Genomic DNA, 17,614 nt, shown 5'->3' on the forward strand with positions numbered 1-17,614 from the left:
ATCCTTGAGGGTTTTTAAAGCTCAGCTACACAAAGCCGTAGCCTAGTGTCACTGAATATAGTGACCTAGTGCTCATGGTAATCCTGCTTCCAGCAGGAGGTTGGACTGGACATCTGCAAAGATCTCTCTCAACCAGTGCTTCATTTATGTTGATTCTTTGATTTTAAAAGAAAAGAACCTGAATGCTGTGAACTACTAAGCTACTGTATCTTATGACAGATCTCTGAAAATGAGATGGGATCGCTTTTTGACCTGCCCTTAGCAAATAGACACAGAACTAGACAAGATTGCAGGTTTTCAGATATTTTAGGGTGGGTGCCAAACAGGGCCATAAGCCACAGTCTTATCTACCCTTATGTGCAGAGTAAGCATGTCTCAGTGAAAAGTAATAAATATTCCTCCAGTTCTTGCTGAGAGTGTATTTTTGACTGAAATAGGGGAAATGCAGCTGGTAGGCACCCTGGGGAGGCTTCCCTGCTCGTCCCAGTGCCATGGCAGGGTTGAACATCCACAAAGTGTCCTTGGTAGCTATTTCCAGGTCTTCTAGACCTTCAGTACAAGACATTTCAATCAGCTTCCCAAGTCAGTGGTCCCAGAAAACCCAGAGCATCCACCCCCACTTCTGCTCAAGGCCTTAGCCCTGACTGCCAACCAGGTTATCTGTTTGTGAGGTCATGGTTTTGTTACCAATATTCCCACTGGAGAGACTATTGTCCATGAACAACTTAAATGAAACTCTCTGGTAATTTCCTACCAACACAGGTTTAGTGCTACAATTTTAAATAAACTCAATTAAACTTCCCAGCTTTGAATAATTCAATTTTAAATAAATTCTCTGAAAGGAATAGGGTCTGTAGAACAGGATTATCTGTGTAAGTCTTACCTGGAACATTTCTTTCTACAAAATTGATTCTTCTTTCATTAAAGACTAAAACTGCTGAAATCTGGTGCTCCCTGCACTGCAGTAACCCAAACCTCCCTGTATCTTCCCCGAGCAGAGAGCTGCCATGTGCACGGGGAAGTGTTCAAAGTGCATTGGGATCACCCTCTTCCCACTGGCAGTATGTGCCATTGTCTCCAACATTCTCCTGTACTTCCCCAATGGACAAGTACTGCAGCGCAGCGAGATAACTGATTTGGTCTGGTTTTTCCACGGCATTCTGGGAGCTGGGATACTGGTAAGACATGAATGTTTCTTGTGAGTTTTGTTTTGTTTTAAATTTGGGGCCAAGAAAACCTCCATTAAAAAAAAAAAAAGGTCGTAAAAAGGTGTTTTGCATAAATACGTGAACAGCTTAAATGAGAAGTTGGGTATGTAACTGAGAAAATGCATTTAAGGCAAAAAACATGCCTAGTCAAATAAATACAAAACATCCTTGAAATAAATATCGTGACTCCAAGTTAGGAAGAAGCACTAAGCCTGACTACTCACTGTGGAGAAGAGTTTCACAAGTGTTCATCCTCCAAGAGTGAAAGCAAAGCTGGGGTCCTAAGCTCAGCTGAGGTGGTGAGTTTTCACTATTTTCTGCACCCCCACGTTACTACTCCAGATGATTTTATGTACATACAGTTCACAAAAACATTAAGGGAGAAACTGAAACATGTTTCAGCAGGTGTCGGTTCAAGACCCAGCTAACACTTTACAAATGTGGAGTTGCAAATGGCTTAATAAGCTGAATGCCTCCTGTTCCAGCACTCCCACCCACCTTCTTTAGGGTTGGATCTGATTTGAATGTGTTCATCTATAACTAATTCTCCATTCCAGGGCTCAGGAAAGACCACTTTTATGTGAATATCCATGCCTAGAAGGGAACATGTTGGGGAATACTGATCTTTCCAGTTCATCACAAATCCTGCTCCCTTTGTGCTCTTTCAATTATCTACCCAAGGGCAGCTAAAAAGCTCAGCAAGTAACATGCATATGACCAGTACTGGGAGGATGGCAGACTGGCACAGAGCTGGCCAAAAAATAAAATAATGTTTAAAAACAATTAACTTAAATAAAATAAATTTCATTCACAGTCAGACTATGATACAGCTGCTGCTTAAGTCTATGGAAAGCCTGCAGTGGATCTGGTTCATACTCATTTTTCCCAAAGCAGAGACGTGGTATAAGATCATTCAATAAATTGTTCTCCACCAGCAGCTTCTCTGCTTCTTCTTGTGGCTACCACTTGGGCCTATTACTCATGCTAAGCTTGAACATAAGCATGAGTTTGTAGAAGGAAGAAGTGGAACTACGTGAGAGACCTTGTGGAAAATTCATATCACTGCAAGCCCAGGAGTCATTGGCGTTCAATGAAAGGAAAGGCAGATGTTAGACGTAAGAGCGTCATCGGCTCATTGAAAACGTGCCTTCTTTTAAGGCTTCCACACAGACTTGCCTGTGGCCAGCACCACATACATCAAAAATGAGAACAGCTAGTCAGAGGAGAGGAAAAATTTGCATTGACTTTCAAAACATGGCATTAGGAGTAATTATTGATCCACAAACCATGCTGTTGAATTTTTCAGAAAACAGCATGAGAAATGCCCACAGGTAAGGGGAAAGAAAGCATTATCATCAGCTCCATCTTCCAGGTGCTGGAAGCATGGGAAAATGAAGATTGGCTTTCCAGTGTCCTAAGGAGGTAAAACAAGGGACAGGATGTCTCACAGCAGAAGTCTGCTCCGTATCCTGACACTACAGTGAGGAAAGATGAAGCTGCAGTACGTTCCCCCATGCACCTAGCTTCTTCCCAAATGAAATTGAGGCAAGTCATGCCAACAGGTTGCCTGATCTTGGAGAATCTCCCCACAACTTGGACACAGCCTCCAGAGTCAGGACTGTGGGAGAAACTTGAGAACAGCCTGGCTCAGCTCAGTGAGCCACTAAGCCTCCCTCCATCTTCATCTGTAAATTGATACATAGATCATCAGCACACTCTTTGGCTGAGTAGCCAGCTCCACCCTTTCCTCCTCCTCTAATGGATCTCTAATGGAAATTATATAACAGTGATGAAAACCTCTCAATTTCCTTATTTCAAGTATTTAGGATGTAAAGAGAGTAAGACTGGCTCTATGTGTCATAGTAACATCTTTCCTCATGGAAAGCCTGCGTGCAACACAAGGAAATGCCTGACTGAGCAATGGCTGACACACAGCTCTTGTTTTACTGACAACAGCCAAACCCAGCAAATTCTCATTCCCATGTCAAAAGGCAGGTGTTTATAACCAGGCACTGCATAAAAAGAAAGCTGCCAAGCAAACCCTTCATCCTGAGCCAGGCTAATAGATGACACAAAAGTGTTTGCTGCTTAGATGGGAAACCTCGAAAGAAAAATGACAGCCCTGGAGGAAAAGGAGTGTTGGTTTGATGGGCAGAGGTATTAACTCTTCTTCTGACTGCCAGACAATAGAACACTGGGGCTGAGGCTGCCTTGGGGATCATTTGTGATTATTTAAGAGCAGACTTGTTTGCAGGAACAGGAGCACCTTTTTAACCTCAATGCTCTACTCCTGCAGGCTTCCAAATGTGGTCCAGCCACCACTGTAGGTGCTGTAGGTTGCCTCTGGGCTGTGCATAAAAGACAATAGAGAATAAATCCTTTGAAAAATATTTAGAAGCCTACAAATCTAAGTAAATTTCATAACACTGTCCCACACTGTTCAACAGAGATAGTCACACTACACACATAAATTCCATGGGCTTTGTTCATCATGGACATTCTACTCTTCCTGCCCTACATGAGAAAAAAATCTTGCCAGCATCTGGTCAGGCCATTTTTACAGTTTTTACCTTTTATGTTTGTTTCATTGATTGATTGATTGATTGATTGATGACTGCTTGATTTGGGTTCTCCTTCTTTCATTAACTTTATGGTAACTATTTCCTACTTAATTAAATGCTCCTTTACTTGTGCTGCTCTTTGAGATGCGTTAACCAGCACTGGTGCATAGAGACAAGGCAGTGGGAGTCTGCACAGCCAGACCTACAAAAGCTTTCTTGCCCTCTGGTTACTAAACTAAAGCAACTTTTCCTAACTCCAGAGTGTCTGTAAGGCGGCACTATATCCCAAGTCATAGATGGTTACTGACTGCATTGTATTGGTCCAGCTCCACCTGGCAATTACCATGAAGAAAGCTGATGTGAACTGGAAGTTCCCTATTGACCGAAGTCCATCTTGTAGGTTTTCCAGAAATTTAGCACAAAACAAAACAAACCCACCAAAGTCAGATCTGTTTCAGGAAGCTCAAGGCTGATTTCCTATTTATAATTCAGAGCAGAATGCTCAGGAGGTTTAAACTGACATAATTCTTAGTCCAGCTATGTATCTTTTTTGGGCAGAAATTCAAATTTCTCAAAACTGACACATTTTTTCCCAAACAAAAAACCTCAACAATACTGTGTTGAACCTTTTTATACCCTGAAAAAAGCAGTATAGCTTCAACATTCAGAATTACCAGCAATTTGCCAGACAGCTCTAGCTGTAATTCCACACTTATTTCTGAGTAACTCTTCAGCAGGACCAACATCCAAGCAGGTGGAACTCCCAGGGAAGAGTCAGAAAGTGACTTACATTTGAGGAACATGATGCCCAAGCTCTTAGAATTTAAAAACCACCCCAGCAGAAGTGCTGCACACCAATTCAGCCTTTGCTTTTCTTCCAGGTTATTTTGCCGGCATTCATGATGCTGGGAGCAGGTGGAACAGGATGTTGTGCTAACAGATGTGGGGTAAGTGGACATTTATGTGTTGAAATGGCACTAGAGAGTTTGTGCAACAGCTCTTCAAATGGCTGCTCAGCAGGTGGAAATGTGCAGTTACAAACCATCATGCCACTGTCAGCAGCCATGTCAGGGAAATGTGGAACAGGAGCTTGATTTACAGCGTCCCTGGGCTGGGGCTGAGAGCTCAGGTAGCCAACAAAAATGTTAGATGTTGCAGCTGCTGAAACAAGGGAAATCAGCCAAGGCCGGTGCAGGAGCCCTTAGGCACAATGCTGAGGACGAAGGGGACTACATAAAGAAAAATATGGCTCCAGCTTCCCCTGCTCAAGGCAATCCTAAAGACTGACACAGCTGCCTGTTCCTCCAGCTTCCACAGAGTCCTGTTTCCTCTACACTCTTCCAGGGTAATATGCTTTTCCACAGGTTCATCCCTGCTTTTCTCTGTAGGGATACACAGGTCCCCTATTTGCAGATCCACACTAAAAGCGTGAGCTGCTGCAGCTGGCACTGAGGAGCCAGCACTGCTTCCTGCAGTTCTGACTAGTAGCTCATATGTGCCAAAACGTTATGTATGTGAAATGTGAAAAGGCAGTTTAGGCTCTCTGACATCTAAAGGAAGGCCAGAGAGGTTTTTTCCTTCATAATTAAGAATATTGTAAAGCAACATGTTTTAAAGGCATCTCCATTCATCCTCAAGCCCGGGGCACAGATTTCTGTGTACCTATCATTATTGGCAAGAATAAAATGGCTTGGAAAATTTTCTGAGTCTGCATCCTTCTCAGAAGCAGTCTGGAATGAGAGATTCCATGCAATAAAGCATGTCTCTTCTGTACTCTTCAATTAATATTTAGTCTGGTCCATAAGAAAACCTTTGCTTCTTTAAAACATTTTACTTAAATTAATTAATTATTCATAATACCTAAACAGCATTTTTTTATTAGGATGTTAGCAAGCACATCCCAAGGGACGTGCCATTACATTGATTTTATCAAATGTCACATGCACAGACAGGTGCTAACAATGGCCAAGCAGGCCAGTTGCAGAGCTGGGGTGAGATCCAAGGCACCCTGCAAACAGTGCCTGAGCCAGCTGCTTTGCTTGGTTTTGAGTGATGTAGAAAGCAGTGATGAAAACCAGCCACTCTAATGGTTCCAACATTCATTGAATCTGGTAAGCCACAAGGGGAAATCCAGCTGAACTGGGCTGAGTTCACACAACATCTCAGGTGTCTCTTCTCCATCCGTCATCCCAGCCCTAAATATTACAGAGCCAAGAGCCAAACTTCCCCAGGCTGGCTGGGTTTACTCCCCAGCCCATCAACACAGGTGGTAGCACAGTGTCATCCAGCAGCCCACATCCACAGATCCACCATGATCCTCTGTTCTCCCTCTCCCCTTTTCACTGTCTGAGCCATTCCTAGGAGCAGTACATCAATGCCAGACACCCTATCTGCACTTTCCCCTCACTGATTGGTTACCTACAAGCTGTTCCTCCTCCTTTATTTGCTGATATAAATAAAATAGAGGAATAAAATAGATGTTAAGAAAGTAATTTGATTATGCACTGTGTTTTTTGTAGAATCAGGAGAATCACAGAATCATTAAGCTTGGAAAAAGACTCCAAGTTCATAAAGTCCAACCTTCAAATGAATACCACCATGCCCACTAAACCAAAGTGGCTGATGGCCAAGTGATGAAGCTACCCAAACCAATCTGGAAAATAGACTCAGTGAGGACAGTCTATGTATGAAAGTGCTGTCTTTTTGAACACACACCTCTCTGGAGTCATACATCTCTGTGAGGTAGAAAGGGTGAAGCTCTACCCCCAATGTTTTAAGCAGACTGTGGCTCAAAGTAGGGATGAGATAGGGAGATGAGCAGAGTGAATAACTGTGAGCAGCACCAAAAAGAAGTTTTACCCTGTATAGCTCCTGGGGAAGAGTGATTTCCAAACATTCATAAAGAGGTGAGTGTTGCTAGGAAAACTGAAGGTGGATGGTCTGCTTCTTCAAGGGAAGAAACTTCAAGGCAAAATGTGCTTTCTGGAGAGTGGAAGAAAACGCACAGACATCCACAGCAGGGGTGCTCAGATGTCCTGACTATAAGGGCTGTATATGCAAGGCAGGGTACGGTGTGAGGCCCTGGAGAGCAGAGGATTCCTAGGATTGGTTCAAACATTTACAATATCAGCAACCTCCCAAAGTGCCAGAGCTCCTTAGGAGGCAGGTCTGGATGGACCGGATAAGGGGTCCCCAACTATTTCCACCTATTGGCAGAGAAATAGCCCTCATGGAACTACTCAGGAGCCTCTCTAATCCAAAGACTAGCTTGGGCACCTTTCTGCTTTGGAGATCTTAGGTATAAAATGATAACTTACACTGAATACTCAGAATTGCAGAATTGTTTGTCATAGTAAAACAAATAAAACAAGTTAAAGCATTATTACTGATCAGAATTATTGTTCAATCAAAACATAACATTTTCCTCAGGGCAGGGACTCTGTTCTATTTTATGTTGCACAATTCCTGGTTTAATAGTTTCAGACTTCATCAAAGCTTTTACATACTTCCAAAGTATCTTCAACAGTAATGAAAATTACTATGTTTCTCACACCTTTTATTCACTTTAGTGAGTTTTCCAGTTCACACTGATTATGTGCTACATTAAGTTTTTTCATTAATCAACTTTAAATTATTACTTAGGAACATACATCAGTGGCTTCTTGTCCTTGCACTATGGAGTAATGAATGTGGAAAGCAATAGATTTAGAAAGCTTCAGTGTCTTGCAGCTTAACACGTACGCATGTGAAATCATCCACCGCACTGACGTGATGAGGAAAAAGGCCCACCCAAAATACAGCTCCCTCATTGCATCAGCAAACATATACTCCAGTATTTCTTAGTCTTCCTTAAGAATTACTAGTAGAACAAGAAGAGCCATAGCAGCTTTCCAGACAAACAAATCTAAGCAAAGATATCCAGATAAGCAGACAGAATAACAACTCCATCAAAAAAACAAGAATTAAAAAAAACACTTCCAAACAAAGAAACAGAGAAGAAAGAAATGTATATGGAACAAGAACCAGGGTAATAAAGAGCAGCACAAGCTGGGACAGGAGGAACTTGGTAACTTCACCAAAGCAGCTGATGCAAACATTCAAATAATGAATTCTAAGAGTCTTCATCAACTCACCAGGGACAATTCGATTGTGTGAAGGATAGGGAAGGGAAAATCAGCAAAAATTATTAGCAAAACCTTTTCAGGAGCACAGAACAGGTCAACATCATGGGAAGCAAATTTCAACACACTCAAGCATCCCAGCTTGGGCCTCCTGTTGCAATTAAGGACAAAAATGAGGAAATTAAATATTTCAATGAGAAGTACAACTAGGGAAAATGTTGAAAGTTGGAGATGATGAAATGGTTAATAAAATTCTTGGATTTTCATAGATGAGGCAAGCCTCCAGAAAAGTCTCCAGATCAGTAGATAAAATGGGGAAATGCCCCTGCATGTCTAGAAAATGCTGAGGAGAGGCAGTCTAACAGCTGCAGCAACTTCAGACTCTTCTTTCAGTGAGAAGTAAAGTCTCCGTCTAGATGATCTTGTGCACACTAAGGGAAATAGTTGGGATGAGACTAGTCATACAGTCAACAGATTCCAAATGAGACAATCATGTGACAGAGCAGTCATCACAGATAGCACTGACAAGTACTGCTAGTACTAACTGCTAGCATAAAACATAGTAATACCAAAAGACCATTGGACTTCTTCTTCATAATTATCTTTGGGATGCCCTGTACTGCTATGCTGTACTAAAATGAACTGTTAACATAATTAGGATCCTTCAATCAAGAAGCAGAATGCACAGTTGAAGCGAATGAGAACACAGAAGTGGGGAAAAGTGATTCAAATAGGTAGGAGTTTCAAAAAGAGTGTCAGTCACTCACCTTCACCACAAGGCATGGTTGGTGATATTATTGGGAGAGACAGTGCATCAGCTACAACCCAGACACTGTTTTGGTCCACAACAATTTTGATGACAGTGGAGCTCTGCTAAGAGGCAATTCAGCCAATACGGTGATGAAGACTAAAGAAAGAGTATCCAGCTTTGCAAGAAAAGACTGACTTGTTGATCAGTTATGATTAAATAAATCCCATGAGAAATCCCAGCCACATTTAACTCAAGGTTTTGCTTTAGAGGCAAAACAACACACAAAATTAGCCAATTCACACACCAGCATCGTGAAAGGTTCTACAGAAAGCAGCCAGCTGGCAAGCTGGAAACTGCATTCACCAGCTTGAATGTGTTCAGACAGTGAATAGTCTTTTCAAGGCTTTGTCAAAAGACTCCAATATGGATGGTGGACATTTCCATTTGACTCTGTAGTGCAGTGCTATGTGGAACAACCAGGACTAGGAGAAGGTTTCTACCTGCCTTGTGGGCCAGTGGATTTCACCTGATATTTGCTGGCAACAGGGAATTATGAGACGTGAGATACTCGGCTTCAAATCTGAGTCATGGATGAGAGTATTTTGAATATGCTTCCTTTGGTCATGCCACTGCCCTGACTTTGAGGCCTGCTGCCTTGTCCCCGCTCCAGGTCTTTCCCTGGCTCTATTGGTCTGCTCCAGAGTTCCTTCCCACACTTGGCAGAGTTGTGAACAGCCACTAACAGTGATTCTTAACAAGACTATTGGGAAGCCTATCCCAGATGCACCACCAGTAGCACCTCCTGGGATTTTGCTTCCATAGACAAACAGCAACTGGATACATCCCATTCATTACTAGAAAACTACTCCCTGTGGGAGTGGCTGATGTAAAACATGAGTGCATTACATACAATTTGAAGTCACTGCTGGTTTGTTGCCACATGCATCACAATTAGATTTCACAACACAAGAAGTGGTAATCACGTGTCATGGTGTTGCAAAATGAAGGAAAGCAGCAATAAGAAAGGCTTTTTTGCATTTCATCAATTAGCAAAAGCAATTAATGTATCTTCTATTGCTTTCATACCTGGTTCAGTAGTTTTTTGATTTTTTCTGTTGGTGCAAGGGCCAAGAAAGTTGAAGAGTTGGAAATGCCAAGAAACATGATACAGAACAGATCAATCCAGAACTGGCCCCATGATGGCTTTTGAAAGAAAACTCACCAGATTTTTATAATTGATAGCTTAAGCATAAAAGTCTGAATAAGTTATTGAACATCTAGGACAGCTACAACAGCCAGAAAAATTAAAATATTTTTTTATCCCAACGAATTTAGTAGCAGTAGTAGTTTCAGCTTAAAGTAAGAGACAAGAAAGAGAATTCTTTCTCATTCATTGTGAGCTCTCCATGCTACTCAAACCTCTGTGTACACAATGTTGAAGGTATTTTCCCTTTCAGATGCTGCTGTCAGTGATCCTGTCTGTGCTGGGATTCGCAGGAGGAGCATATTGCGTGGTCATCTCTTCACTGGGGTTGATTTGGGGTCCTCTCTGTGACACAGGCAATGGAGAATACCTCTACCCTTTCAGGAATGACACTCTGAAGTGAGTATGGCTTACAGGCTCCTCCAATTTTGCCTTCCCTGATCCCTCCCCTATCTTCTTAAAGGGAACTTGGATTTTTCCAAAATGAACTGATGGTTCACCCTGAGTACACCTAAACTCACACTTCTCTGGGTAGCCTGTTCCAGCTGGCCATCTCTTTGACAAAGGAAGCACATACAAAAGCCTATGAGGTGTGACTCCCACTGGAGTCAAAAGGAAATGTTTGCTTACTGTGCCACAATAATCTGTTAAATGATCAAGAATTCAGCCTGCTCTACCTGCTTCTGAAAAGCAAAGCAAAAATCTTCTCTGAATGTTTAAAGTCAACCTTGGCAACCATGATCTTCAAACCAGAGCTAGAGATAATGAATGGACGGGGCTGAGACACCACAGCAGGAATGGAGAATATGGAGACATATTTTAAAACCATTATGGATCTTTCTTATGGATCTCTTTAGTTATTAACATAATTTTGCCATACAACAAAGAGGAGATTCTTGTGCATGCAACAAAATACTGATGTAGCTCTTGTCCCTAATTATCAACTGCATCTCTGCAAAGGGAATTCTGGGGAGAATCACCAGCTTTGACCAATTATAGCGCCATCTGAGACTCACTTTGTACAATCAAGTTCAGAAAATAAAATGCCAGAAAATACAGAAAGCATTCTCAGGTTGTTACTTTCTAATACCTTGCCAATTATTTTCCTCTATCACAGAGACAATTATTTGTTTAACCAGACAACATGGAGTATCTGCAAGCAACCTGAAAACATCATCCTTTGGAATATCGTCCTTTTCTCTATTCTCCTGGCCATTGGTGTGATTGAAGCTATTCTTTGTTTCATTCAAGTCATCAATGGACTCACTGGCTTCATATGTGGCACATGTATGAGGAGAAGAAAGGTTAGTATACAGTAAAAGTGTGCTTTAGGTTCTTTCCAGTTTTATTTTTCAGGCTCTGGTAATGGTACATGAGCTGAGAGATCTGCATAGTCCCTGGAAAAGCTCCTCTGGGCAGTACAGATGCATTTGCACACTCTTTTTTTGTCTGTCACGTTACAGTCAGGGATAACCTGACCCTCAAATTTTTCTAAACAGCAGACCAGTATGACATATTGACATACTCATTGCATGGGTCTGTTCCTATTTAAGAAGCCTTTTTGAAAAAGTGTAATAACTCTGCAAATGTTCGCAAATGATAGACAAAAAGTAGAGATGTTTTAAATTGGTCAAACGTAGTAATATTGTTATTTTACAGAATGAAGGAACACATCTTCCAAATTTCATTTATCACTATTGCCTGCTATTTTCGTTGTACAAGATATTTGCAGTAAGTCAGATATCCCCTGGAATATTAATTAATCATCTTTCATTAATTGCCTTTCAGACAAATATTTCTGGAATGTGAATGACCTTCAAGGAATGCCAAGATAAGCCCCGAACTGCCGATTCACATCCCATAAGGATGGTGCACTGTACTGTTTTATTTATGGGGGGACAACAACAACAACAAAAAGTTCAGGTGTTTCACAGGGTGAAATGGGTTTTTTTATAAAGAAGTCAGAGTGAAAAAGAGCTAGATCATTTCAATCTGAGACTCCACATTTTCATCTTTCTGAACATACTTGCTAAACCTCAGGTACTGGCAAAAGCATTAATCTATCCTAATCAGCCCTTACTGCTGTACCTGTGTATAATGCACAACAGTCCTGAGATAAAAGATCACAACTTGCCCTCTCATGTATATGGGAAATGGAGCTGTTGTTAATTTATACATTTATCAGCTGCATGAAGCAGACGCTCTCTGGCTGATGTAAATAACATCCTGTCCTCCCCAAATCCCACCGTGAGCTCACCTGTCTGTTCCTATTAATTTTTGAATGGGGCACTCACAGATTTGAATGAGGATGAGCAGAGAATATATCAAGCAGTGTTCGAGACACTGCAGAGGCAACTGAAGAACATGGTTTTCAGCCTCTTTCTGTCTGCCTGGAGCCAGATTCCCTTGCCAAAGCCCAGTGCACTTCTAAATTGGTTCTTCAGGAACATCTGAGAGTTGTGGCAGCCTTAGAGGAGCATTTGAGTCAACACAGACAGCAGGGTTTGCAGCAAGAGTTTAGAAGTGTCTGGTTTAACAAAAGGTCAAACACCTCACCACCAATTTTGCCTTCATGAAACTGTCTAAGAATTTCACTAACTTCCATACAGGTCTGTAGGGCTGCTCTGAAACAGAGCACACAGATCAAGGAATTAACTTGCCAACAATAAACAAAGATATATGTAGTAATTATGTGTGGCTTGGTAATAAATAGAAGATATAATCCGAAGGCAGAAAATTGCATCAGCTGTAGGTTTTTTAGCAAGAGTAAAAAAACAGGAACTGCATAATTCCCATCATCACTCAAGAGCAAGCTCTTGATCCTGAGCTAATGTCCATGACTGGGAAATTTCAGAAAAGTCATCATTTCAGTGACTTTCTCAAAGGTTAATTCTTGGACATGAACTGTCTTTCCTCTGTTAGCCAAACCATGAAATAATCTTTACCCATCCTGAATGCATGTAGGTAGCGATGAAAACCTGAATATATTTAAAGCACTTGGAGTCTATTTTCTTGATTTAAGTTTTCTCAAAGTTGTTCATATTTCTACACTGTAGCATGGGAGCAAGCTCTTTGAACACATTGCAGACATATGTAGCTGCTTGTGCTGTCCTCTAATGCAGCCCACAAAATGCTTCACATTCTCCTTTATATAAAATGGAGAAGAAAATGTCAGTTGCCTAGATGAGGAGCATATAGTTTCACCCCTAGAAGCAGGAAATTTAACCTATAAAGCTTAAATGCAGCTTTTGTAAAGAAGAAAGTGTGAGACTTGTTGAAGTTTGCAATCCATCACTAGGTGCATCCAAACCTGCCAGGTGGCTTTAAAAGCTCATGTTCATTGCCAGCAGTGAAGCATGGACAGTGCAACCACATACAGCAGACAGCAAACTAGGAAAAGATTTAAAGAGGCAGAGGATATTCACATGTAGTCAGGTGGAGAGAGATTCCTTCATCAGAACAAGGGCTCTATGAACTCTTGTCCTGGGTTGACAGTGCTCTCTATCCCATAATCCCATATCGTGGACACCCTTGTTATGTCTAAGAAGGTGTTCCGTCCCCTTTAGGGGGGGCGGGCACTGGCCTGCTGGGCTGGCTCCGCTTTGCTTTGCTTTGGCTTCTGCTTCTAGGCGCTCGCTGTCTTGCAATTTTCTGCTAGTTTCTTGCCCTTTCGTTCTTTTGTTTTTTCTTCCTTTCTTTCTGCCGCCTCTGTGCTCTGTTTGTTTTTTTTTCCCTTTTCCTCTTCTCCCTTCCCCCCCCCCCCCCCCCCCCCCCCCTTTAAGATTTAGGACCGGCACCCGGAGCTGATCTGGCTGGAGGAGTCCGAGGAAGATCGCCGGGGCTTGTAAGAGAAGCTGCGCGCCCTCCCCCTCACAGTAACCTGAGCTTTTTCTGTTCTTTTTTTTTTTCCCTTGTGTCGGGGGGTGTTTATTCATTTGTTAATAAACCGGTTTTTTCCACTTTGTGTTCAAGAGACTCCTTCCCAAACCCAGGGTTGGGGGGAGGGGTGGTAGAGGTTTTGTTATTAGGGGATTCCTTGAAGGTTTTCCCCTAATTCAACCCAAACCAGAACAACTCTTTACAGTCCCTAAATACCCCACCCATCCTCATCCCTTAGTTTTGACTCCTTGACTCTCCCCTCTGGGATAAAGCCAACTTTGGCTGTGCTAGCACCAGGAGAGGAATAGATACCCACTGGCACACCTCCAGCACAGAAAAATAAGTGTATTGTGCTGCTGCCATCTGCTTGTTCCAGGCTGTCCTGCCCTGGGGATGTCTTGTGCTCCTGGGAACACCCACTGTCCTGCCAACTGTGTGACCACTGGCCCCACTGATATATGTAAATATTAAATATTGTTATTCTGAATTTATTTTCTGGTTTAATTTGTGTGGTCTGAAGGACTTGTGAGTTCAAACTACTTCCAACAGGAAGGTAAACGGAGAAACAGAGAAAGAATTAAATCATCTAACTTGAATCAGCATGAAGAAGTCTCTTCTAGGGTACGCATCAAGATACATTGATGGGCCATGGGGACAGGCAAGCTTCCCCCAGCCAGCACTAAAAGGGATGCCTAAGGCAAGTGGGGAAGCCTTTGTGAGCAAGGTTCAGTTGTCCACCATGGACAAGAATATCTGGTGCCATTTGAAATGCAGCAAAGAACCCACTCACAGATATCCAGAGATCCAAGAGTCTCATCTGGAGCTAACAACACAAAGGTGTGGATGACCAAAGCAAACAGCTGCCTCTTGCAAACATAAGGATGCTAAAAATTCATCTAGTGAAAATACATAAAGGTGACTAAAATTAGATTAAATTATTTCAGCTCATGCTTTTTTGGATCCCCCAAATCACCTTTTACATGAGTCAAAGCCTGTCCTCTCAGAATGTCACCAGAACCTTCTCCAGGAGCCAGCCAGCTCATTGCTACAAGGGCAGCTCCTCATGGTGAGCACTGCAGGGAGACCTGTGAACCCAAGCTCTTCTGGTGGGCAAGGCTTCAAAAGAAAATGTCTACATAACACTAAATATAATAAAAACTCTGATTTGAATAGAGAATTGGCTTGATTGAAGATAAAATATCATGCTTCAGAATTAAGATTACTACAGATTGGAAGTTACTGGTTTGAGTTTTTTTTTTTTTTTTCCAAAATAGAAAGAATTCTTTCAGGGAAATCTCATAGCAAAGGAAAAGAGCAATTTTGTCCTTGAATTTTTTTTTTTTTTTTTTTTTTTTTTTTTTTTTTTTTTTTTGTATACATGAAGAACTTAGTAAAACCAAGGAACTCATTCTTCTATAACTAACTTTTCTCTATATCTATCTATCTATCTATCTATCTATCTATCATTTTTTCTGTATCTATCAACTTTAAATAATTAATAGTCAAAAACTACCCAGACATAAAGACAAAAATAATTTTGTAATTCACTGTGCAATCACACTACACAGGCTCGGACTGAAGGACTTAAATATTGGGTTATGCTTCAAATTATCCTTCTCTGTCCTGCATTTTAAACTCATGCAGGACATCAGCCACTTGCAATTAGGACTAACTTGGGACAGGAATAAAACTTTAGAGCAAAGACATAATCTGAAAAATGTAAATGTCTGGAGACCAATAGTCTTGTGTTTTAGCTGACAGGATCAAGGATACAATCCAAATACCTGGGATGGACACCACAGATTAGTTCATACCCTATAATTTCAAGAGGAACTGTCAGTTCATTTTGATGCAAATGGCTTAGATGCCTCAGGCCCCGGCAGTCGATGTTCTCGATTTTTTTGGCTTGCAGAGCAAAGTAAACCAGTGAGAGGTTGATCCTTGCAGACCTCAGAGTGCCATGGCCTTTGCTCTACTGCCCCAGTCCTGTGCCTCTGCTCCCAGATGAACTCTTCTGTGCAACCAAACTTTAAAAAATCCCAAAGCGAATTACAAAAAACCCAAACCTTTTCGGATACTCAGAGTGCTTTATTTCATCTCCTACAGAGCACTAGCTCTTTGGGCTTGTCCCTTTCCAGAGGAGTGACAGCCACCCTTCAGAAATGCCCTTCCCTGTAGGACCTCTCTCACCTGGAAGCACCCCTTTTGTCCTGAGCCCATGGGCCACAGAGAGCCATCTAAAGCCCATCAGCAATAATATAGCACATTTAACCCAGAAAGGCAGAGCATAGGTGTAGTCTTAGGCACAGAAACCACTGCTTTGTCCATATTTATTTCTTCTTGCCAGTCAGCTTCAAAGCGGAGTAGCTCACTACAGTGCTTACACTTACAGAGCTGAAAGTGCTCACTAGACTGTAGATCATTTCTACAATACATAGAAAACTTCACTGGTACACAACACTCTTCACTTTCTTTCAAGTAGTCCCCTGTTCTCATCAACAACAAATGTCAGTCTGTTCAGTCTAATAAGGAGTAAGAGTTAAGAGGTGAGCTGACTACCATAGAGTCACAGAATGGTTTGAGTTAGAAGGGATTTACAATGATCTAGTTCCACCCCTGGCACAGGCAGGGACACCTTCCCATATCGGGTTGCTCAGAGCCCTATCCAACACAGCCTCAAGCACTTCCAGGGATGGGGCAGCCACAACTCCTCTGGGCAACCTATGCCAGTGCTTCACCACCCTCACAGTAAAGAATTTTTTGTGATATCTAATATAAACCTGCCCTCTTTCTGTTTAAAGTCATTACTCCTTGTCCTGTCACTACATGCCCTCATAAAAAGTCGCTCCTCAGCTTTCTTATTCCCTTCAGGTACTGGAAAGAACTTGTATCCTCTAAGCTCAGAACTGTTGGAGATACACTAGAACATCTTGGCTGCTATTCCAGGAGGGCCAGGTGTCTATAACAGGGACTGTAATCTCTGCTTGGCCAAGTGGACATCTCACAGGTTTTACAGCATCTCATGTGACACCAGCCATTTCTATGTGAGCATTCAAATCAAGCTCTGAAACATCTACTGGGTACAGTGGCACTGCTCTTAAAAACAGTTGTGAGTTTATCAGTCTGAGACCTGTCCTGTCTCACAAGACTAGAAACAGGTCAGTCAATCACCCCTAAGATTGTGTATTTCTCCTCATGGGATACTCTGGGAACTTGAAGTGAAAAGTACAGAAGCTGGCACCCAAAACTGAAGCCCCTCATTGTGAGCAGGGAGTGAAGCCCACCTCAAAAATCTTTTCACTGGTGAGATTTTCTTTTCTTCTTAAAATAGATGCATTAGCTGAGAGTCATTTAATGGCAAAAGATAACAGATAAAATAACAGATTCAGTGAGGAATTTGTCTTCTTGTATTTTTACAATTGTTCCTTGCACTGTATATCAGCAAAAACACTCTGTTTTCACTTACATTGTGTCCTACCACATTTGCCCTCCACCCCTCTGGGTCTTTAAATGAAGTTTCTTCTGGAGAATTTTGTGCCTGACAAGTTTTTGGGTTTTTGTCCCAAGAGATGAAAAAAAAGCAGGGTCAGTCCAGACAGTCTCTGCAGATGTTAAAGAACAATTCAAATCTTGCTTTGGGTGCGCTGAATTTAGTTGACCCTCACGGGAAGGGTGCAAGGTCAGGTATGTCCTCACAGGAGTGTCTGATTGCAGAGCAGGCTGAGACCTCGCAGCATTCACCCTCAGACACATGCTCCTTAAACCTTTTCCTGTTCCTGCCTACAAAATATGCTGCAAAACATTTGTTCATAGAAAAAAAAACTTAGTACGTGTATGCTGTTATAAAAGTTTGTGGAACAACCATTTTGAGCAAGGAAGGCAAACCAGAG

General features: G+C 41.9%; 1 protein-coding gene across 1 annotated transcript; it reads left to right on the forward strand.

Moving 5' to 3' along the window:
• Nucleotides 1-1,007: 1,007 nt before the first annotated feature.
• LOC310905807 (transmembrane 4 L6 family member 1-like) lies at nt 1,008-11,676 on the forward strand (the record flags this gene model as incomplete). The annotated part of the gene is made up of 5 exons (XM_083854507.1): nt 1,008-1,178; nt 4,651-4,716; nt 10,099-10,244; nt 10,963-11,149; nt 11,634-11,676. The coding sequence occupies 5 exons, from the start codon at nt 1,008-1,010 to the stop codon at nt 11,652-11,654; spliced, it is 591 nt and encodes a 196-aa protein (XP_083710633.1). The 3' UTR covers nt 11,655-11,676.
• Between the last annotated feature and the right edge of the window lie 5,938 nt (nt 11,677-17,614).

The sequence above is a fragment of the Zosterops lateralis genome, assembly GCF_965231275.1.
Source record: "Zosterops lateralis genome assembly, chromosome: 2".
Taxonomy (NCBI): domain Eukaryota; kingdom Metazoa; phylum Chordata; class Aves; order Passeriformes; family Zosteropidae; genus Zosterops; species Zosterops lateralis.